This window comes from Nomascus leucogenys, chromosome 15, assembly GCF_006542625.1.
Source record: "Nomascus leucogenys isolate Asia chromosome 15, Asia_NLE_v1, whole genome shotgun sequence".
NCBI lineage: Eukaryota > Metazoa > Chordata > Mammalia > Primates > Hylobatidae > Nomascus > Nomascus leucogenys.
In genome coordinates this window covers 59,536,273-59,558,651 of record NC_044395.1, presented here as the reverse complement: position 1 = coordinate 59,558,651, position 22,379 = coordinate 59,536,273, and the positions used below count along the sequence as shown (strand labels likewise).

General features: G+C 55.3%; 1 protein-coding gene across 1 annotated transcript in view; it reads left to right on the top strand.

The window, feature by feature from the left end:
• Window positions 1-22,379, top strand: part of MYO7A (myosin VIIA) — a 69,914-nt gene that overhangs the window by 36,891 nt on the left and 10,644 nt on the right. Inside the window, exons 22-37 of the mRNA XM_030829625.1 lie at window positions 280-483; window positions 835-1,011; window positions 1,479-1,568; window positions 2,997-3,124; window positions 7,796-7,922; window positions 8,478-8,597; window positions 9,187-9,360; window positions 10,531-10,758; window positions 12,565-12,735; window positions 15,713-15,830; window positions 16,562-16,688; window positions 17,713-17,882; window positions 19,504-19,694; window positions 20,343-20,467; window positions 21,077-21,234; window positions 22,094-22,247. Coding sequence (XP_030685485.1) covers window positions 280-483; window positions 835-1,011; window positions 1,479-1,568; window positions 2,997-3,124; window positions 7,796-7,922; window positions 8,478-8,597; window positions 9,187-9,360; window positions 10,531-10,758; window positions 12,565-12,735; window positions 15,713-15,830; window positions 16,562-16,688; window positions 17,713-17,882; window positions 19,504-19,694; window positions 20,343-20,467; window positions 21,077-21,234; window positions 22,094-22,247 — 2,462 coding nt within the window. The remainder of the gene's footprint in view (window positions 1-279; window positions 484-834; window positions 1,012-1,478; window positions 1,569-2,996; window positions 3,125-7,795; window positions 7,923-8,477; window positions 8,598-9,186; window positions 9,361-10,530; window positions 10,759-12,564; window positions 12,736-15,712; window positions 15,831-16,561; window positions 16,689-17,712; window positions 17,883-19,503; window positions 19,695-20,342; window positions 20,468-21,076; window positions 21,235-22,093; window positions 22,248-22,379) is intronic.

Genomic DNA, 22,379 nt, shown 5'->3' with positions numbered 1-22,379 from the left:
AAAGCCCACCCAGCCCCTCTGAGCAGTGGGGAGCAGAGATGAACGGGGTCCGGGCGTAGATCCCAGGTCCTGTCCCTCTCTAAGGCCCTTCTCAAGTTTTTTTTTGTTTGTTTTTTGTTTTGTTTTGTTTTGAGATGGGGTCTTACCCTGTTGCTCAGGCTAGAGTGCAGTAGCATGATCACAGCTCATTGCAGCCTTGAACTTCCGGGCTCAGGCGATCCTCCCACCTGAGCTTCCTGAGTAGCTGGGACTCCAGGGCATACCTCTTGTCTCCTTCAGGACCTGGAGCGAGGGCGGAGGGAGATGGTGGAGGAGGATCTGGATGCAGCCCTGCCCCTGCCTGACGAGGATGAGGAGGACCTCTCTGAGTATAAATTTGCCAAGTTTGCTGCCACCTACTTCCAGGGGACAACCACGCACTCCTACACCCGGCGGCCGCTCAAACAGCCACTGCTCTACCATGACGACGAGGGTGACCAGCTGGTAAGGCCTGCCTGCCTCTAGGTCACTGCTGGGTGGGGCCAGGGCTGGGGCTATGGACTCTGCTGCTGGTGGTGGTCGTAGGTGATGAGGGTGGTGGGTCCCTGGGGGCCAGGGACCAGGTCTGACTATAGTCTTCACTGCAGTGCCCAGCCCGAGGGCTGACCATGCGGGAGGGGGTGTCTCCAGCCCGCTCCCCAAACCACCAGGTCATTTTGACAGCTTTAGCAATGTCCTCCACTCTGGCCTCTGACTTGTGCGCTCTGGCCTCTGACATGTGTACTCTGGCCTCTGACATGCGCACTCTGGCCTCTGACATGCGCACTCTGGCCTCTGACATGCACTCTGCCCCAGGCAGCCCTGGCGGTCTGGATCACCATCCTCCGCTTCATGGGGGACCTCCCTGAGCCCAAGTACCACACAGCCATGAGTGACGGCAGTGAGAAGATCCCTGTGATGACCAAGATTTACGAGACCCTGGGCAAGAAGACGTACAAGAGGGAGCTGCAGGCCCTGCAGGGCGAGGGCGAGGTGAGGCCAAGGTGCCCTCTGGCTGATGTCCCTCCCAGGCCGACAGGGAGGGCTGCTGGCATCGCCAGCCTTGGGCTCCTCTGCAGAAAAAGGATCCTATAATTCATCTCTGCCTCACTGACCCCTGCCTGCCACCCTCCTTTGTCACCTTGTGGGAACAAATGTGTGAAACTTTTATAAACTGTAAAGTGCTGACCATAACTGAGGGGCCTCATGGCAGAGCAGACCGGGGCTTTGCGGTTGGAGCCAACTCCCGTACTATGTTTTTCTGAGTCTCAGTTTTCCCGACTGCCAGTTGGCTAGTGGGGGTGCAAGGGTAGGGGTGAGCAGGTGGACGGTGGCAGTGTGGGGGACACCCTGTAAGCTTCACGTGGAAGCGAGACGGTTCCCCGCAAAGTCTTGCTGTCGGGGGTCTCGACATTGCTTTCTGCTCAGCCACTTGACCCTGATCCCCGCTGGTCCTGCAGGCCCAGCTCCCCGATGGCCAGAAGAAGAGCAGTGTGAGGCACAAGCTGGTGCATTTGACTCTGAAAAAGAAGTCCAAGCTCACAGAAGAGGTGAGGGCAGACGCTGGGGGTCTGGCAGCCCACGGGTGGCCGCCTTAGGTGGCCTAGGCTGGAGCACAGCTGAGCTGGGGGCCCACGGAAGCAGGAGCAGGAGTGGACACTGTCTGTCCTCAGGGGTCTTGGCTGGCCAGGGACACGACAACATGGGTGGGTTGGTGGGCGATCAGGCAGACACGAGTGTCTGAAGAGGGTGGGACCTCAGGCTGGGGGCGGGAAGGGCTTCCTAGCAGAGGGCACTGAGCAGGGGAGGCCGGTAGCGGCACAGGTGAGAGGGAATACACTTCCAGCCAGGGCGCAGACCCGAGGCACGTGGTCCAAGGACCTTTGAGGCATGGGAGATTTCTGTGGAACAAGAGTGCTCATGGAGCATGAACAGGATTAATTTACTTAAATTCATTCTTCAGTCACTTTGCCTTTTCAGGGCACTGTCCCAGCCCTTGTGCTCTGGGGTTGTCCAGGCTGGTGTGTGTGTGTGGCAGGATACATTGGAGAGGCAGACACAAACCAAGGCATTCACAGCCTTGGGGGCCAGGCCCCCATCCCCACATTTGCACATGCCAGTCCCTCTGCCTGAAACTCCTCCTTTCTCTGCCTGGGGTCACCTCCTCCAGGAAGCCTCCCCAGCTCTTCCACTGCAGAGTCAGGGGCTCCCACTTCACCTCTGCCCTTGTCCTGTCCCCACCTGAGGCACAAATCCAGCCTTGCAGGTGTGTGGCCTCGGACTTGAATCCCAGCTCTGCCGCTTAGTATTCAAGGGACCCAGGGAAGAAAATGCCCACTCCGTGGGGTCCTGGGAAGAAGGCAGAAATGGCAGCCGAGGGTGTTCAGTGGTGCTCCCTGTCTACACCACCCACTCCTGCCGCTCGCCTGTCACTCACCCTACATCCTCTGGGCAGAGCTCGGGGCTTGTGCTGTGGGCTGTGTGGGATGAGAGAGGAGAAACATCTCATAAGAACTGGTGTGAGGCTGGTCACATTGGGGCTAAGGGTGTTGGTGACAGGGTGGTGGTGACTGGTGGTTGGAACCTGGGGTATACTCCAGGTGCCACAGTTATGTTGGGGGTGGCACCCCAGAGAGATAGGGGTCCTGCTTGGAGTCAGAGGATCATGTCCCTGTCCTGGCTGAGAGGACCTCCCTGGGGTGGGGTGTGGGGTGCAGGGTATCAAGGAGACGGCCAGAGGAGCTCTGTCCCCAGAAGTGGGTGGCACTGGGCCAGTGTGCCCCGGCTGTGTGGGCCAGTTATTGGCCCAGCATCTGCTGTGCACGTGGCAGGGGTAATGACAGTGATGGGCAGCCCAGTTCTTGTGCTCACTCCTTAGATTCTGCTTTCTGGGGAGCAGGCAGCCTCGGGTGCTGGTGCCCTGGCTGGCAGGGGAACGCCCCTAACTTCACCTGCCCTGTCCTCTCCCTCTGGCCCAGGTGACCAAGAGGCTGCATGACGGGGAGTCCACAGTGCAGGGCAACAGCATGCTGGAGGACCGGCCCACCTCCAACCTGGAGAAGCTGCACTTCATCATCGGCAATGGCATCCTGCGGCCAGCACTCCGGTCAGTGCCGGGAGGCGGGGGCACCGGGGCCTGAAAGTCTTTTGGTGGCTGAGTGGTGCCTCTGTCAACCTAGCAAGAGATTAAGCCAAGCAGGCCTGGGTCTGGCTTCGCTGCTAGCTAGTTGGTGGAGTTAGGACCTTGGTGGAGTTATTTCAGAAAGAATCTCTAAGCCTCTGATTCCTTGTCTGTAAAGGGGGAATCATAAAACAGGTATCCCTTGGAGACATTGCAGGTTCATTTGAAGGCCACAGAAATAAATATCACAGTAAAAAGAGCCGCACAAATATTTTGGTTTCCCAGTGCATATGAAAGTCGTATTTATACTGTACGACAGTCTATGAAGTATGAAATAGCATTATGTCTAAAAAAGGTAGACACCTTGATTAGAAAATAATGCCAAAAATGCTAATGGTCATCTGAAAGTTGTATCTGTTTGCTGGAGGGTCTTGCCTTGATGTTGATGGCTGCTGACTGATCCGAGTGGTGGTTGCTGAAGGTTGGGGTGGCTGCGACAATTTATTAAGACAACAGTGAGATTTGTTGCATAAATGGACTCTTCCTTTCACACAATTTCTCTGTAGCATGCAATGCTGTTTGACAGCATTTTACCCACAGTAGAACTTCTTTCAAAATTGGACTCAATCCTCTCAAACCCTGCTGCTGCTTTATCAATTAAGTTGATGCAATATTCTAAATCCTTTGTTGTCATTTCAACAATGTTCACAGCATCTTCACCAGTAGATTTCATCTCAAGAAACCACTTTCTTTGCTCATCCTAAGAGGCAACTCCTCATCCACTGAAATTTGATCATGACATTGCAGCAACTCAGTCCCATCCTCAGGCCCCACTTCTCATTCTAGTTCTCTTGCTATTTATTTCCACCACATCTGCAGTTACTTCCTCTTGAAGTCTTGAGCCCCTCAGTCATTCATAGAGGTTGGAATCCACTTCTTCTAAACTCCTATTGATGTTAATAATTTGACCTCCTTCTATGAATCATGAATGTTCTGCATGGCATCAAGAATAGTGAATACTTTCCAGAAGCTTTTCCACTGATTTTGCCCAGATCCACCAGAGGAATCACTATCTATGGCAGCAATAGTCTTATAAAATGTATTTCTTAAATAAGACTTGAAAGCCAAAATTACTCCTTGATCCATAGGTTGTGGAATGGATGTTGCATCAGCAGGCATGAAAATAACATTCATCTCCTTGTACATCATTCTTTTTTTTTTTTTTTGAGACAGAGTCTCACTCTGTTGCCCAGGTTAGAGTGCAGTAGCACGATCTCAGCTCACTGCAACCTCTGCCTCCCGAGTTCAAGCAATTCTCCTGCCTCAGCCTCCCGAGTAGCTGGGACTACAGGTACCCGCCACCACATCCAGCTAATTTTTGTATTTTTAGTAGAGACGGGGTTTCACCATGTTGGCCAGGCTGGTCTTGAACTCCTGACCGTGTGATCCACCCGCCTCAGCCTCCCAAAGTGCTGGGATTACAGGTGTGAGCCCCTGTGCCCAGCCCCTTGTACATCATTTTTAAGGGCCCTAGAAGTTTTGGAATGGTCACTGAGCATTGGCTTCAACTGAAAGTCAGCAGTGCATTAGCTCCTGACAGGAGAGTCAGCCTGTCTTTTGAAGCCTTGAAGCCAGCCAGCCAGCCAGCCACGGACTTCTCTCTAGCTATGAAAGTCCTAGATGACATCTTCTTCCAATAGAAGGCTGGTTCATCTACATGGAAAATCTGTTGTTGAGTATAATCACCTTCATCAATGATTCTAGCTAGACCTTCTGGAAAACTTGTTGCAGCTTCTCCACCAGCACTTGTTGCTTCACCTTGCACTTTTATATTTTGTAGACAGTTTCTTGCTTTAAACCTCATGAGGTGATCTCTGTCAGCTTCCAACTTACCTTCTGCAACTTCCTTACCTCTCTCAGCCTTTATAGAACTGAAGAGAGAGCCTTCCTCTAGATTAGGCTTTGGCTTAAGGGAATGTTGTGACTGGTTTGATCTATTCAGACCCCTACAATTTTCTCCGTATCAGCAAATAAGGCTGTTTCACTTTCCTATCATTTGTGTGTTCACTGGAGTAGCATTTTTGATGTCCTTCAGGAACTATTCATTTGCATTCACAAGTTGGTTAACTGCTTGGCACAAGAGGCCCAGCTTTTGGTCTATCTCGGCTTTCAACATGCTTTCCTCTCTAATCATTTCTAGCTTTTGATTAAAAGTGAAAAATGTGCGGCGCTTCCTTTCACTTGAACACTTAGAGGCCATTGTTGGGTTATTAACTGGCCTAATTTCAATATGAATGTGTCTCAGGGAATCAGGAGGCGTGAGGAGAGGGAGTGAGATGGGGGAATGGCTGGTGGGTAGAGCAGTCAGAACACATCTAACATTTATCAATTAGGTTTGCCATCTTCTATGGGCACGATTCATGGTGCACAAAACAATTACAATAGTAACATTAAAGATTAGTGATCACAGATCACCACAGCAAATATAATAATAAAGTTTGAGGTATTTCTAGCATTGCCAAAATGTGACAGAAACAGGAAGTGAGCGCATACTGTTGGAGAAATGGTGCTGGTAGACTTGCTCCATGCAGGGTCGTCATAAACCAATTTGTAAAAAATGCAATGTCTGCAAAGTGTAATAAAGTAAAGTACAGTAAAATGAGGTGTGCCTGCAGTAGCTACCTCATACATAGGCTTGTGGGAAGAAGATAAAGCTATGAAAAGTATGTAGCACCAGACCTGGAGCATAGTAAGCGCCCCGTAGATGGTAGCTTTGATCATCATCATCCAACATGCATTTCCTGCTTTAACCCCGCTGCCGCCAGCTCCCCTCCAGTCACCCACCCTAGGCCCACGGTCAGGGTTACTGGGGGCCACGTGCCTGGGAATCCTGCAAGTACCTCCTTCCCCAAAGGGCCAGGAGAGGCCTTTACCCAGGTCCCTGGGGTCTTGGGGAGTTGAAGGGAAGACCCAGGCGTCACCAGGAGCCACCAAAAAATCAACTCAGCTGATGAGAGGAGGGCTAGGACTTTTCTGAGAACAGTCTGCACAGGACAGGTCTGTCGGGAGAGCTGATGCCATGAATGTGTGCCTGCTGGTTGGGAGGACAGCAGGATGAGGCGGGGACCAAGCCCCCACTTTCCTGATGGGGAAACTGAGGTCCAGAGTAGGGAAGAGATTTGCCCAGTGGTGACTAGGCCTCCTGCCTCCTATCAGGCCCCCGTTTTTATCTCCCCAAGGCTAGTCACTACCTCACCAGGGTGGCCACACTGCCCGGGCCATCCGCCAACAGGAGGAAAAGGCAGCTGCTGCAGGCATGTCTCACGGGCAAGAATTTGCCTCCAAATTATCTCACCATCATACCTAAAGCTGACACTTCTAGAAAACACGGTGCCAGGAGCCCTGAACCAAGAGTCCAAAGGCTGGGGTGTCAACTCCTTGAGGGGCCTCACACGGCTAATCCTTCCCTGCTCTCAGCCTCTGTCTCCCCGTCTGTAAAGTGAATGGAGACTCCCAGCTGCAGGTGATAATGTTTCACTAGTCTGTGGCAAAGTGGGAAAAGGAGGGATGTTTCTAAAGCTAAACTTGTTTTCTTTAAAGGACTGCTCTGAGACTTTGCCCTTCCTACTGTTTGGAAATTTAAAATTACCTTTCTTTTATGAGATAATTGGGATCTAGATAGTGGGCAGGTTGTGTGTGTTATCAATGTTCTCATTTATCATGATAAAAAAAATGGGTAACTTCAGAATTTTCTTTGAAATGATAAACTCTCAAAACTGTTGAGCCACTGAGTTAGGTAATCCCAGCCCTATCCTTCGGGAGAGAAGAGCAGCAGTGAGTGGCCCCTGGCAGTCACTGCATCGTCATGGGTCCTGCCCTTGTCCTTGAACAGGCAGGCTGCAGTCTTAGAGTACCCAGTTTGCAGAAGAGAAGAACCATTCCCAAGAACAAGGACAGCAATAATCGCAGCTGGCATTTATGAGGGGTTCACTGTGCCTGGCACTGTGCTAGGTGCATCATAAGCCTGGGCTCATTCATCTTCACAGCAACCTTGTAAGGATTCCTTTAAAATGAACACCAAAAAATTACCTTGTTTTCATCCCATTACAAAAGTCATACATGGCCCCTTAAGTATTCAAACATTACAGAAATATACCAAAGTCCCTACTCATTCCACCCCCCAGTGACACCCCAGGATGCTTTTCCTGTTTCTGCTTTGTCCGTTGCCATGGGTAGAAGTTGCACCTGCTGCCGTGACTATGGGCTGGGATCAGAGAGGCGAACTCACCTGCCTGGGCCACCAGCTGGTTAGGAACGAGGCAGAGGCGGAGACTGTGCTTCTCATTAGCATGGTCACCTGTGGCTGTGGCTGCTGAGCCCAGAGCAGGATACGCACCACCCTGGATGGTGGGGCCCTGGCTGTGGGAACTGGATTGGAGTTGGGGAGGTGCTTTATGCCTGATGATCCTGTCTCCAAAGTCAGATCCCAGCCCTTGGCTCAGCCCTGCCACCCAGACTCACTCTGCCTCCTCCTAGGTGGTCTTGGCAAGTTGGAGAGGACAGCTGTGTGGTGTCCCACCGGCTACTGGGAGGAGGTAGGGACCGGGGCTGTTCCTCTGGGGTGATTCCCCCTCCCTTGCCCTGCTGCCTGCCCAGGGACGAGATCTACTGCCAGATCAGCAAGCAGCTGACCCACAACCCCTCCAAGAGCAGCTATGCCCGGGGCTGGATTCTCGTGTCTCTCTGCGTGGGCTGTTTCGCTCCCTCAGAGAAGTTTGTCAAGGTAGGAAGGTGCCTGGCCTCCTGGAGTGGGAAGGGGAGCTAGGCCCTGTCCCAGCACTGTGGGGACAGCAATAGCCAGCGGCTCCAAAGGGCCTAGTCACAAGGCCCACCCGGCCACCCCCTACTGAGCCCCATCTTCCTGGCACCCCCTCCTCTCAGGCAGCCACCTCTTTGCCCCACACGCCCCTCAGTCCCATTCTACTTAGGAGGGGGCTGAGTCTGACAGGAGCGTGTCCCAGGCCCTCTGCACCCTTGTCTTGGGGCAGGCCCTGGGCGCTGGGGTCAGAGTGGAGCAGGTCATGGCAGGACCAACCCGACTGGCTGGTGCCGTGAAGGGGTATGGGGAGGAGCCGCTAGGCTGAGCTAGGGGGAGGCCACAGATATGGCTGGAAATAGGCGGTGGAGCTGAGAGGGTAGGGAAGCCACGGAAAGCAGCCTGGCCTGAAGCAGTGGCCTCCAAGTGCCGGGGAGGGCCTGGTGGCTGCCCTCGGAATCCACGTGGGGAGCCCCAGGGGCCGCGGTGGGGCCGCCGCCTCAGTGGGTGCTCTGGCTGCAGTACCTGCGGAACTTCATCCACGGGGGCCCGCCTGGCTACGCCCCGTACTGTGAAGAGCGTCTGAGGAGGACCTTTGTCAATGGGACACGGACACAGCCGCCCAGCTGGCTGGAGCTGCAGGTTTGTGCGTGTGTGTGCACGTGCTCGTATGCATGTGCACAAGAGTGTGTGCAAGTGTGTGCATGTGTGCATGCATGCGTGACTGCGTGTGTGTGTGTATGTGTCCAGTGCACTCAAGTGCCCCAGAAACATTCCCCGCTTTGAGATTCTGTGGTTCCTCAAGCACCTACCCTCAAGTTCTGGAACCCCAGGCCCATCGGAACAGAAAAGCCCCCAAAGGATGAGGGACTCCATTTGCTGGCCTTATGGTCAAGACGACTTGGGCAAAGGAGATTCCCTCTGTGTCTCAATGCCTTTACCTGCCACATGGTGAAGGTCATATGAAGTGATAGCAGAGACCCCTGGCCTGCGGCAGTGCCTGACCTCTCAGCCCCAGGCCCTGGCTCGGGTCTTAAAGGTGCCATTGGGGTGGGGTGCACAGCAGGGCTCCCTGGACACCTGTGACGGGGACAAGCAGTGTCCCAGTGAGGTGCTGGGGCCTGGGGCGCTGGGGCAGCTCCAACCCCACAGAAAGCAGAGAGCCAAAGTCCAGAGGGGCAAGCAGGTCTGAAGGGAAGGAACCCCACAAACCCTCTTGGGGCACTTCCAGGCCACCAAGTCCAAGAAGCCAATCATGTTGCCTGTGACATTCATGGACGGGACCACCAAGACCCTGCTGACGGACTCGGCAACCACAGCCAAGGAACTCTGCAACGCGCTGGCCGACAAGATCTCTCTCAAGGATCGGTTCGGGTTCTCCCTCTACATTGCCCTATTTGACAAGGTACAGCCGCCCGGAAGCACCTCCTCCCGGCCCCACTCCGGGCCGCCAGTGCTGCCACCTACTGGCCGGGGCTACTCACCCTTGAGCACCTCGGTTTCCCCCTGAGCCTGTGCTAATCAGCTCTGCCTGACTCCTCAGGACTGCCGACAACTCAGCCAGGTGTGGTGGTTCACGCCTGTAATCCCAGCACTTTGGGAGGCTGAGGCGGGCAGATCACAAAGTCAGGAGTTTGAGACCAGCCTGGCTAATGTAGTGAAACCTCGTCTCTACTAAAAATACAAAAATTAGTGGGGCACGGTGGCACATGCCTGTAGTCCCAGCTACTCAGGAGGCTGAGGCAGGAGAATCACTTGAATCCAGGAGGTGGAGGTTGTGGTGAGCTGAGATCACACCACTGCACTCCAGCCTGGGCGACAGAGCGAGACTCCATCTCAAAAAAAAAAAAAAAAAAAAAAAAAACAACTGCTGAGAGCTCTTCAGCACCCAAGGGAAAAGCCAGCAGTAGGATGTCCTCAGTCCTGTGTCCTCAGCCCAGTGAATCCTCTCCTGGTGCTGAAGGAAGAGCACGGCACAGGCTGATGGGAGGGCTGCGCAGCCTTTGTGTGCAGATGCGAATGGAATTCCCTCTCAGGTTGCTATGGCATCTGATGGAGAAACTCCTCAGCAAACGGGAGTTCCTTCACACTTGCCCTCAAGCAGCCGGAGCGTGGGTGTCCCACAGACTCACCTCGGAGGCTGGAGCCTCCTTGGCTGAGTGGGCCCTGGGGCTTGGGTGATTTTGCCTCCACCCCCAGCAACGTCATGCTCAGCAGAGGGGCCCCCGCCCACAAGCCCAGGGGAGGTACCATGTTGCTGGACACAGTTTGCCTGGATTTTTCTCACCGATGCTCTTGTGTTTCCAGGTACTGTCTGTTCAGTTTCCCAAAAGGCTTCCACTAGAAAATGGGAATTCCCACGTCACTGTGCCCAGAACTGAGGCTAGGAAGGCAATGGTGGGAGTGCGGCTCAGAGCCCAGGGCTGGGATCTGGTCTGCCTCCTGGGAGCCTTGGACGTGTCCCTGCCCCTCGCTGGGCCTCGGTCTTCTGTCTGAACTGACCGTTGGCCCCGTTGAGGCTCCTTATAGTCCTTCCCTGACTCCATGCCTGCTCCCCTCCCTGCTGTGCCCGCAGGTGTCCTCCTTGGGCAGTGGCAGCGACCATGTCATGGACGCCATCTCCCAGTGCGAGCAGTATGCCAAGGAGCAGGGCGCCCAGGAGCGCAACGCCCCCTGGAGGCTCTTCTTCCGCAAAGAGGTCTTTACGCCCTGGCACAGCCCCTCCGAGGACAACGTGGCCACCAACCTCATCTACCAGCAGGTGGTGCGAGGAGTCAAGTTTGGGGAGTACAGGTGTGAGAAGGTGAGTGGGAGGGAATCTTCCGCCAGGCTCGCTTGGCTCACAGCCTCCTGTTTTCCACGTTTGGGCTGAGTGCTCCTCTGTGAGTCATCATCATCACCCAGCTCAGGCTGGGGTGAGCCTGACTACAGTCAGGCACGCTTCAGGCTCCTGGATGGACACTGCCTACTTCAGGGGTCTCATGAGGAGAGGCGAGATGGCGGGAGCAAGGGCTTCTGAGGAGGTCCTGAATTCCACCAGTGGAGCAGGCCCCCACACTGCTGTAGTGACGGTGTGTGCTGCAGAGGATGTGCCGCAGGACCTGCTGCACCATTCTGAGTATGTCTAGTAAGCGCTGCATTAAATGAGAAATACAGCCATTCCTTGAGATCAGAATTTGCAAATGTGTATTCTTTTTTGTCTTTCTGAGGACAGGAGTTATGTGGTTGTTTTGTTTTTGATAATGGTAATGGTAGCTATGGTTCTGTTGGTGGTTGTGATGGAGGGATGAGAAAGGAGGTGATGGAAATGAAGAGGATGGTTGGTGGTAGTAACATTGGTGGAGGTAGTGATGGTGGAGATAGTGATGATGGTTGGTGGTGATGGTGGACGTAGTGATGGTGTTGGTACTGATGATGGTAGTGATGGTGGGTGGAGGTAGTGATGCTGTTGTTGGTGATGGTGGAGGTAGTGATGTTAGTGATGATGGTATTGTTGGTACTGATGACAGTGGTGGTATTGGAGGTAGGGATGATGTTGGTGATCGTGGTGGTGGTGGTGATGGTGGAGGTAGTGATGGTGTTGGGTTGATGACAGTGTTGTTGGTGTGGGTGGTGATGGTGGTGTTGACAATGACAGTGTTGTTGGTAATGATGGTGATGGAGGCAGTGATGGTGTTGGTGATGACAATGTTGTTGGTAGTGATAATGATGGTGATGGTGGAGGCATAGTGTTGGTAGTGATGATGGTGATGATGGAGGCAGTAATGATGTTGGTGATAGTGTTGTTGGTAGTGGTGGTGATGGTGGAGGTAGTGGTGGCAGTTTTGTTGGTGGTAGTGGTGATGATAATGGTGGTTATCGGTGGTAAGCAAATATTCAGGCAGAGTGCATTAGTATAGCCACATCAGTTGCTAAAATTCTGAAATATTTCAAACTGGTTGGAAAATATCTATTGCCTCCAAGACCCCCAAGAGCCTTTCTCTATGCCCTTGCTGCTGGAGCCCTGGGGAGTCCTAGGTAGGCATCACTGGGGCTGCTGCGCACCAGGCCAGGCAGACAAGGGGCAAATGCCCAGTGGCCACTTGGCTCTCTGAACCCTCTGCAGTAGATCCTGCCAGCTCTTAACCACTTTAACTATCCACCAAGTGCTTAACGGTGGTGATGGAGGCAGTCACAGTGATGCACTCCCCTCACTCTGACCCCACCAGCAAACCCTAGGTGTCTCCCGTTCTCCAGGGCAGACACTTCCTCTTCTGCTGTTTGTCAGCTCTGGTCACTGTCTCACAGGGCTGAGTGTGCAGTGGCTGCTCGATGGGCTGGCTTGTTTCTTTGCGTCACTTCGTGTGCCCCTGGGCAGAGTCCAGCTCCATGCCAGTGCCAAAGGGATCCAGGAGAAGGTGAGGGTGTGGCCCTGCCCTTGGGGAGCTCATGGTTCCTCTGAGCAGACAAGAATTCCCTGGTGAATCAGTGAGAAGCCTGGGTCCCAAAGGCCAGGCTCTGAGAGCTACAGGAGGCAGGGCCAGGAGAGGGGCCTGGAGCCTTTGGTGGTGTGGAAGGGCTTCCTGGAGGGGCCTGGGCCAATGCATGACCGAGGCCTCCCCCAACCTAGGAGGACGACCTGGCTGAGCTGGCCTCCCAGCAGTACTTTGTGGACTATGGCTCTGAGATGATCCTGGAGCGCCTCCTGAACCTTGTGCCCACCTACATCCCCGACCGCGAGATCACGCCCCTGAAGACGCTGGAGAAGTGGGCCCAGCTGGCCATCGCCGCCCACAAGAAGGTAGAAGGGCTGGGAGGAGTCTTAGAGAAGGGATGTGGACTTGAACAACCAAGGAGGTCCCAGCCCTCATCTGAACCTGTCTGTTGGGGCTGTGGGGGATGGGGTGGCACCTGACCTCCCACCTCCCAGTGGCCCTTCCTTCATTGGACATCAGCTCACTCATTCTCCTGCCATCTGTGTGCCAGGCACACAGAGGGAATCAAACTTAACCCTGCAGCCTCTGTGGGGCCATGGGTACTGGGGCGCCTTTCCTGGTCTTGCGCCAGCCACTCGTTGGTGCTACAGCTTCCAGAGCTGCAGCTCAGGAGTGGCGGTGGACGCTAGACAGAGCTTTAGGAATTGCACCTCCTTTTTCCTAAAAGAACTCCAGCCCAACTTCCTGCCTGGGGAGCTTTAGGGACAGGCCCCCTTGACCCCCTTGCTTGGAGCCCAGGCCCATGACCAGCCATGAGTGGTTCCCTCCCAAGCTTAAGAGCCTGGCCAAGTAGAGCAGGGGTATCCAGATGGGGAGAAGGTGGGAGCACTGGCTGCTGGCAGGGGACCCAAGGCTGCCTCATCTCCATGGCCCTGGCTGTGCAAGAGAATTGTCCCTGCATAAAAGTCAAGGGCTCCATAGTCTGAGGATACCACAGACCCATGGTCTCACCCCTCCACCTCGCGGCCTCTGTCCTCACCCGGGAGCCCTGTGCCGCCCTCCACCTGACCGTGTGCCTTCTCTGGTCAGCTCCCCGCCAGCCTCCGCCTCTCCCTGAGTCCTGAGTGCTCCCTGCGCCAGCCTGCTTCCCCCGAGGCCCTTACCCTCCTGAACCCCACTTCAGAGGAGGAGCGTCTCCTCCCTGCCACCCCTCTGTCCCTCAAGTGAGAGCCCTGCCCTTCATCCTGAGGCACCTCCTCTCCCTTGGCCCTCACGTGCCGGCAGCCACTGCAGCCTGTCCAGCTGCCTCCCAAACAGCTGCAGCCTCCACCCCCACCTCCCTGGGGGCCTCCTCGGGGCTCACTGCCATTGTGGCATGTGGTACGTCCTGGGTGGGGTGCTATTACTATGCATTCATTTTATTTTGGGCACTTGTCATGTGCTGGGCACGATACCAGGACCTGGAGACACAGCCCTTTGTGGGACAGACATGGTTTCTGCCCTTTGGAGCCCACAGCTGAGCTGGGTCTCTCCTGAACTGGAGCTCCTCAAAGCGTCTGTCACGGAGCCCTGGGCCAGGCCCCTCATAGAATGGACAGTTGTGAATCACAGTTTTTGTAGGGTGGGAGGGTGCATTGTTCGTTTTCTAGGTCTGCCATAACAAAGTGCCACAGACTAGGTGGTTTCAACAACAGAAATAAATGTATTTCCTTCCAGCTCTGGAGCCTGGAGCTCCAAGATCAAGGTGTCAGCAGGGGCTTTCTCCTGAGAATTCTCCCCTCGGCCTGCAGATGGCCATCTTCTCCATCTGTCACCACACGGTGATGTGTGCACATGCACGTCTGAGTCCAAATTATCCTCCTCTTAAAAGGGCACCGGACATATTGGATTACAGCCCACCCAAAAGATCTCATTAGTGACCTCTTTACAGACCTTATCTCCAGGCCAGGTGCGGTGGCTCACGCCTGTAATCCCAGCACTTTGGGAGGCCAAGGCGGGCGGATCACGAGGTCAGGAGTTCGAGACCAGCGCGGCCAGCATGGCAAAACCCCGTCTCTAATAAAAATGCAAAAATTCACTGGGCGTGGTGGTGGGTGCCTGTAATCCTAGCTACTAAGGAGGCTGAGGCAGGAGAATCACTTGAACCCGGGAGGCGGAGGTTGCAGTGAGCCAAGATCATGCCATTGTGCTCCAGCCTGGGGGACAACAGCAAGACTCCATCTCAAAAAAAAAAAAAAAAGACCTTATCTCCAAATAGGGTTACATTCTGAGTTGCTGCAGGTAAGGACTTTAATATGCAAATATGGTGGGTGGGGGAAGGAAGCGCACAATTCAGTCCATAACAGAGAGGTGTTTTGAAAACATCTTATTTTGAAATAATTTCAAACTTACAGAGAAATTGCACGTTCAGAAAAGTAGGACTGCTGTGTGCACTTCACTTCCCAGATTCACTGGGCGATAGCCACACTTGCTCAGTGATTTGTCTCTCTGCCTACATATGTATTTTCTCTGAGTCATTTGAGCTTGGGTTGGTGACATTGAGCCCTTTGTCTCTGAATTCTCACTGATCTCAGGATGGCACCCCTCATGGGCTCTCTCATGGGTGGAGATGGGGCCGTCTGTGAGCTGCCATACACATCCACCCTTACCTACGCCTGTGTCTACATACTATAAAAACCAGGATTTCACTCTGACCCCTCCAGTGCTAACCCAGAACCCCAGAGTTCTCACGAGGGCTTGGGGGAATATTTTCAGAGAAACACAATGCTGGTGCTTTTGTATCTTACCAAGAGCACAGCAGCACCCCTCACGATCACCTCACCTCCGGGCTCCAGTTCTCCCTTGACACACTGATCTTTCTAACTCCCAGATTCACCAGATCAGTTTCTTGCAGTTGTGGCTGCACTCACAGTCCCCCAGGACCTGGCTCCCCACGCTGTGTCCCCATTCCCTCTCTTCCCAGTCTGCCCTGCGCATACCTCTGCTGCACCAGCACACGCCTCCTACTGACCTGGGGCCTTGGGGCTCCCACATTCTCTGGCTGGAATCCTTGCTTCTCTGTCTCTGCTAAACTGGGAACTCCCTGAAGGGGCAGCTATGCTTTCTCTGACTTTGGGCCCCAGCACCTGCATAGAGGTGGCACTCAAAAGTGCTCGCTGATGTTGATGAATGAGAAATGTGGGGACAGGGTGGCTGCAGACAGATGGGAGCAGGGCAAAGCCACGATGCACAGGAGGTGCAGGAGCCCCAAGCTGCTCCTGGCTAGAAGGCAGCAGTAGCTGATTTTTAGAGCAAACTCACTCATACATTGTCTTCTGTCCCTCTGTCCCTCTCTCCCTCCAGGGGATTTATGCCCAGAGGAGAACTGATGCCCAGAAGGTCAAAGAGGATGTGGTCAATTATGCCCGCTTCAAGTGGCCCTTGCTCTTCTCCAGGTTTTACGAAGCCTACAAATTCTCAGGTACCCCCAGCCTGCGACACTCCCAGTCCCTTGCCCTGTAGCTCCAGCCCACAAGAGGCAAGGGAAATGGCTTGAGCCAGAGGCCCCCATCAGTGGAACTCTTGCCTACGGGATGCTTGGTCTGTTGTGGTCAATGCTGCTGAGCGGGTCCTGACTCCATGGCACATCTTATGTGCTCAGTGGTACACGGGATTGAAAAACTGAGTGTGGATTGATTCATTAAGGCACATACTGTGTATCGAACAGGGTGGCCCAGGATTCAGACAGGGCCAGCCCTGCTGGGCCGACTCTGTGAAGTCGAGAGTAGCCGATACAAACCCACACAGGCCACTGGCTCAGCCATCCTTGGGCCATCGTTACTGGGCACCTGCTCTGTGCCAGGCCCTGTGCTGATGCTGCTGTTCACAGAACCACCAAGTACCAGGGCCGGAGGGAGCCCTGGGCCTCAGTCCAACCCCTCCCCAGATCGCACCTTAGTACAGGGCAGGGACTTGTCCAAAGCTGCACAAAGACCAATGGCAGGAGTGGGACCCGAACCAATTTCCCAATTCAACACTCTCTTCCTACTGCACTTTGGGTTTTGCCAGGTAGTGAGTTTGTGCTGAGCCTCAGTTTACCTATCTGTAAAATGGAAATCAGTGTATTGCCACGTGCCTGGCCGTTATGAGACTGGGAAGGGCTGGGCCTGGGGGTGGGAGGCCTGCCTCTCAGTGCCTTGGTCTCAACCCCAGGCCCCAGCCTCCCCAAGAACGATGTCATCGTGGCCGTCAACTGGACGGGCGTGTACTTTGTGGATGAGCAGGAGCAGGTACTTCTGGAGCTGTCCTTCCCAGAGATCATGGCTGTGTCCAGCAGCAGGTGAGGAGGGCCGCATGGAGACGCAGACAGACAGGGGAAGGAGAGGGGCCGGAGCTTCCCTGCGGGTCCCGGGAAGTGAAGAGGCATGAAGTGACCTGCCTGGTTGCACGTGATTGGGCAGTTTGTGCCGCACTGTGCAGACCCCTCTGGCACCTTCTAGTGGAGGGATGGGCTTGGGCTTTACAGCACATTAAGGCTGTTCTGAGACAGGACTGGGCTGTCAGGACAGGCAGGGGCAGGCGAGTGTGTACAAAAGAGCTTGACCTGGGGTTCAGGAGCCTGGGTAGCACTCACTCTATGTCTTCATTCCTAAAACAGGAGTCTTAATACTTTTCTCACACAACAGTGGTGAGGAATGAATGCAATAATAAACGGGAGAGCTCTTTATAAACTGCGAAGGGCAGTGCACATAGGTGGAATGGTGGGGTGGGTTGCTGGGATTGACTGGCTTTCCCAGCAGTGCAGTGGCTCCCTCCCCCACCATCTGGGGCTTGTAGCAGTGTCTTTGGGTTGTGTCTGATATGGGCTGGAGTCAGACTGTGTCCAGCACTGACCAGACACACGCCAGGCACACAGGATGCAGTAGTGACAAGATAGTCCTTGTCCTCTTGGATATTCAGTCAAGAGAGGAGACAGACATTGAATAGGCCATTTTAAAGCATGGTATGATCAGGGCTGTGGGAGGGCAGGGAGGACTTCCTGGAGGAAGTGGCATGTAGGTTGAGATTTAAAGGGTGAGTAGGAATTAGACAGGCAAAGGAGAAGTGGGCCAGGCCAGTGTGGGTCTCCCTCTGGGCCATGCCTGACTCTGGCCAGACCAGCTCTGACTTAGCCTGAGATGTGTCTGAGCTGGGCCACGTCTCCCACTGGTTGGGGCATGTCTGATTCGACTGGCCTTGATCTCCTTCAGGGAGTGCCGTGTCTGGCTCTCACTGGGCTGCTCTGATCTTGGCTGTGCTGCATCTCACTCAGGCTGGGCAGGACTGACCCCGGCGGGGCCCTGTTCTCCGTGTTGGTCCTGCAGGGGAGCGAAAACGACAGCCCCCAGCTTCACGCTGGCCACCATCAAGGGGGACGAATACACCTTCACCTCCAGCAATGCTGAGGATGTTCGTGACCTGGTGGTCACCTTCCTAGAGGGGCTCCGGAAGAGATCTAAGTATGTTGTGGCCCTGCAGGATAACCCCAACCCCGGTGAGTGTATGGGCTGCCTGGCACTGGGGGTCAGGGTGTTATGCAGACTGTATTAGTCCATTTGTGTTGCTATTATGGAATACTGGAGGCTTGGAGATTTATGAAGAAAAGAGGTTTATTTGGCTCACAGTTCTGCAGGCACTACAAGAAGCATGGTGCTGGCTGGGCATGGTGGCTCATGCCTACAATCCCAGAGCTTTGGGAGGCTGAGATGGGAGGATCACTTGAGGCCAGGAGTTCAAGACCAGCCTGGGCAACATAGTGAGACCCTCGTCTCTACAAAACGTTAAATAAATTAGCTGGGTGTGGTGGCATGTGCCTGTAGTCATAGCTCTTCAGGAGGCTGAGGTAGGAGGATTGCTTGAGTCCAGGAGGTGGAGGCTGCAGTGAGCCATGATTGTGCCACTGCAGTCCAGCCTGGGCAAGAGTGAGACCTCATCTACCTCTTAAAAAAAAAAAAAAAAAAAAAAAAGAAAAATGCATGGCACCAGCATCTACTTCTGATGAAGGGCCCAGGAAGCTTCCACTCGTGGCAGAAGGAGAAGGGGTGCCTGCATCAGAAGAAAGGAAGAGAGGAGGAGGTGCCAGGCTCTTTTAAACAATCAGTTCTCGCAGAGACTATATAGAGTGAGAACTCACTCATTACCATGAGCACGGCACCACACTGTTCATGAGGGACCCACCCCCATGACCCAAACAACTCGCACTAGGCCACCGCCAACACTGGGAGATCAAATTTCAACAGAGAGATTTGGAGGGGACAAATATCTAAACCATATCGCAGACCATGCCCTGTGGCCTTGGCCTTGGCACTCAAGGCTGCTAGGATCTTGTTCCCATCTTTGCCCTGAAGCTAGACCAAATAGCAGAAGCCCATGCCTTCAATCTGTGGCCTGTGGGGAACCTCCTCTCCCCCCCTTCTTCTGGCTCTTCAATACTCATCTCCTGTCAGCTCTCCAAGTTAGATCAGGGTCCTCCTCAGTGTTCTCAAAAGACCCACCATCTTCAAGTGGTAACAGCAATAACAACTACTCTGCCTGAGGCCACTGAGGCCCTGGCCAAGTGTGGGAAAGACAAAGATGAAATGACCCCACCCTGTCCTCAGTGGGGAGGTGGGTGGGAAGCAAATAGTGACAGGCCTGCGACAGTGCAGTAAGCAGGGAAGCCCAGAGCCACAGGAGCCCAGAGGAGAGGCCCCACGCAGACTAGGGTCCAGGGAGGAAGCCCGTGTGAGCAGAGCACAGCAGGCAGAGAGCTGAGCGTGATGCCAGCACAGAGGCGGGAGAAAGCTGGCCTGTCCAGGGAACTGCAAACAGCTTGGTTTGGCTGGGAACAGGCACAGTGAGGGAGGAGAGGCGAGGTGGAAGGAGTCCGGGAGGCCCACTCACAACAGGCCTAGGAGTGTGGGGCTTCCTCCCAAGGGCAATGAGGAGCCACGGAAGGCTTTTGAGTAGGAGCGTTGCCCACTCTGGTGATGGTATCTATATGGAGAGTTGTGACAAGGTGGAGGAAGAGTGGCAAGTGGGCAGACACGAGTGATAACACCTCAGTTCTTCTGTGGGAAGATGTTCCAACTCAGCTTGTCTCTGACCCCGTGGTCCCACTCACCTCTGCTCTACAGCGGGCGAGGAGTCAGGCTTCCTCAGCTTTGTCAAGGGAGACCTCATCATCCTGGACCACGACACGGGCGAGCAGGTCATGAACTCGGGCTGGGCCAATGGCATCAATGAGAGGACCAAGCAGCGTGGGGACTTCCCCACCGACTGTGTGTACGTCATGCCCACTGTCACCATGCCACCGCGGGAGATTGTGGTATGTGGCCTGGGGGCGGCAGATGGGTGGGAGGTGCCATTAGACCCCTCTTTGTCCACTTCCCACAGCTGTACAATAGGTTAATGGTCTAGTGCATCTGTGAAGATGATCTTGGGATCTTATGGGACCACACATTTAAAGTTGGGGCAGCTCTCAAACCTGTGCCAGGTGGGGAGGGGCCTAGAAATGGCATCAGATGAGGAACTGCCAAGGGGTGGGGCCAGGGGTGGGGAGTATCACCCGCACTGTCTGAACAGGCAGTGGGGGCACAGTTGGGAAGGGGGCCCTGCTTCTTCTGGAGCCCCCTTGAGAGCAGCTCTGAGGACTCACAGCCCAGCTTCCCCAGTGGCTCCTGAGCCAGGCTCAGTGGATGAGGCAGCTCTCACACCATGTTCCCCTGCCTCGTCCAGGCTTTTCGACCGACCCAACCTGATCAGACACCCGGGGAAGGGCCCTGAGCTCAGCACAAAGGAGGCAGCAGGGACCTCAGAGACCCCAAGGAGGAACGGGGCTCGCAGGGTCAGAATGAGGCATGGGGTCCATCCCCCTGAAGAGTCTCCCAGAGTCCAGAAGGCTCCAGGGTATACCATGTTGATCCTGGTGGCCGCAGGTGGAGAGCTGACCTGAGCCCCGTCTCTTGGCCCGTAGGCCCTGGTCACCATGACTCCCGACCAGAGGCAGGACGTTGTCCGGCTCTTGCAGCTGCGAACGGCAGAGCCCGAGATGCGTGCCAAGCCCTACACACTGGAGGAGTTCTCCTATGACTACTTCAGGTGATGCCTCCTGGGGAAGGATGGGAGCCACAGGGCTGGGAGCTGCAGGCTTCCGCTACTGTCTGGTCATGTGCTGGGGCTGCTCTGTGAAGCTCCCACCTGTGAGCAGGGCCTGGGTCAGAGGGAGCTGGAGGGCTGTTTCTGTCGGCCAAGATGACCCATCCTATGTGTCTCATCTTATCTTCCTTCCTTCAAGAGATGTCACTGCACCCACCCCAGGCTGGGCATTCGAGACTGAGTCCTGGTGGGGATGCGGGCTGGAGGCAGGCAGCTGGGATTCTGCGTGCCCAGCGCTGTGATGACTATGCTTTTGGGGCGGGGGGTGGGGGGCAGTGAGAAGCTTCCTGATGGAGGCGGTGTGCACTGAGCTCTACAGGGGGTGCAGGGTGGTGGGGGAGGCTGGGACACAGCCCGTGGTGTTCTCGCTGCTGGGGTTTCACAGCTGAGAAAGGAAGGCCCAGTGACGGGCAGTAAAGAGCAGGGCCTGGTGCCCACCCTCAGCCTCTGTGCACAGGGGTGGGGGGGGGGGGTGGGGGTCTCACAACCTGGGGGTTTCTCCCCGGGGCTGCCAGTGATGGGGTGTTGCTGACGGTCCCTGTGCTGTGGCAGGCCCCCACCCAAGCACACGCTGAGCCGCGTCATGGTGTCCAAGGCCCGAGGCAAGGACCGGCTGTGGAGCCACACGCGGGAGCCGCTCAAGCAGGCGCTGCTCAAGAAGCTCCTGGGCAGTGAGGAGCTCTCGCAGGAGGCCTGCCTGGCCTTCAATGATATCCGTGCCACTGGGCTGCGCCCAGGGAAGCCGGGGAGTGGGCAGGGCCCTCGTCTGCACACCACCTTCCTCCTGAGGGCCTGCTGTGGCCTGGGCACGCCTGGGGAGGGTTGATGGAGGACCCCCTCCCTGGCACCTTTTGATATGCAAGGGGCTGCCTCACCCACTGTCTTCTCTGACCCTGTCATTTGGGTGCCAGGTGGATTTGGTGCCTTGTGCTGGGCCAGGCATGCAGGTAGAGCAGGGACCAGCCCAGCCCCTGGCCTCATGCGACCATACACACATCCAGATCAGTGCTGAGATGGGGCCAGGCAGCACTGTGACCTGACCCATGTGACCTGGAGGGGGCAGGGGGAACTTCCTGGAGGAAGTGGTATCTAGGCTGAGCCCTGAAGGCTAAGTAGGACTTAGCCAGGCAAAGGGGAGAGCTGGGGGAGTGTTCCAGAGAGAGGGAGCAGTAGCAAGGCCCTGAGGCACACACTGCAGGGCTGTTCCAGGGCTCTGGGACTTCAGCACAGACAGGATGGGAAGACTGGGCTTAGGCAGGGTTCCCGAGCCCTGTGAGGAAGCTTGGGCCGTGTCCTAAGGCCAGGGTGAACCACTGGGCAGGGGGTGGCATGGTCAGATTCGCGATCTGGGCAGTCCATCCCAGCTGCTGTGAGGGCTTGGAATGTGGGGCTGGTGGCTGTGAGGAGGCGGAGAGAGGGTGGGGCAGATCACGCCGAATTTGTGAGTGCGCAGCCTGAGGGCTGAGGGTCACAGCTTCAGGTGATGCAGGCCCTGTGGGGAATGGGGCCTCTGGACCCCAGGCCAGTGCTCCCTCTATTCGGCACAAGCCCTTCCTTGACAGTCCCCACCTGTGCTCAAGTACATGGGCGACTACCCATCCAAGAGGACACGCTCCGTCAATGAGCTCACCGACCAGATCTTTGAGGGTCCCCTGAAAGCCGAGCCCCTGAAGGATGAGGCATATGTGCAGATCCTGAAGCAGCTGACTGACAACCACATCAGGTGAGCCAGGCACGGTGGGCGGATGAGGGGCAGACCCCCACCTGCTGTAACGGCAGCTCTTTCCCTCCTGAGGCAGCCGCTGGCTCTGCCTGGATGCAGTCCTTGCTCACACAGCCAGGAGCTGCTCATGGG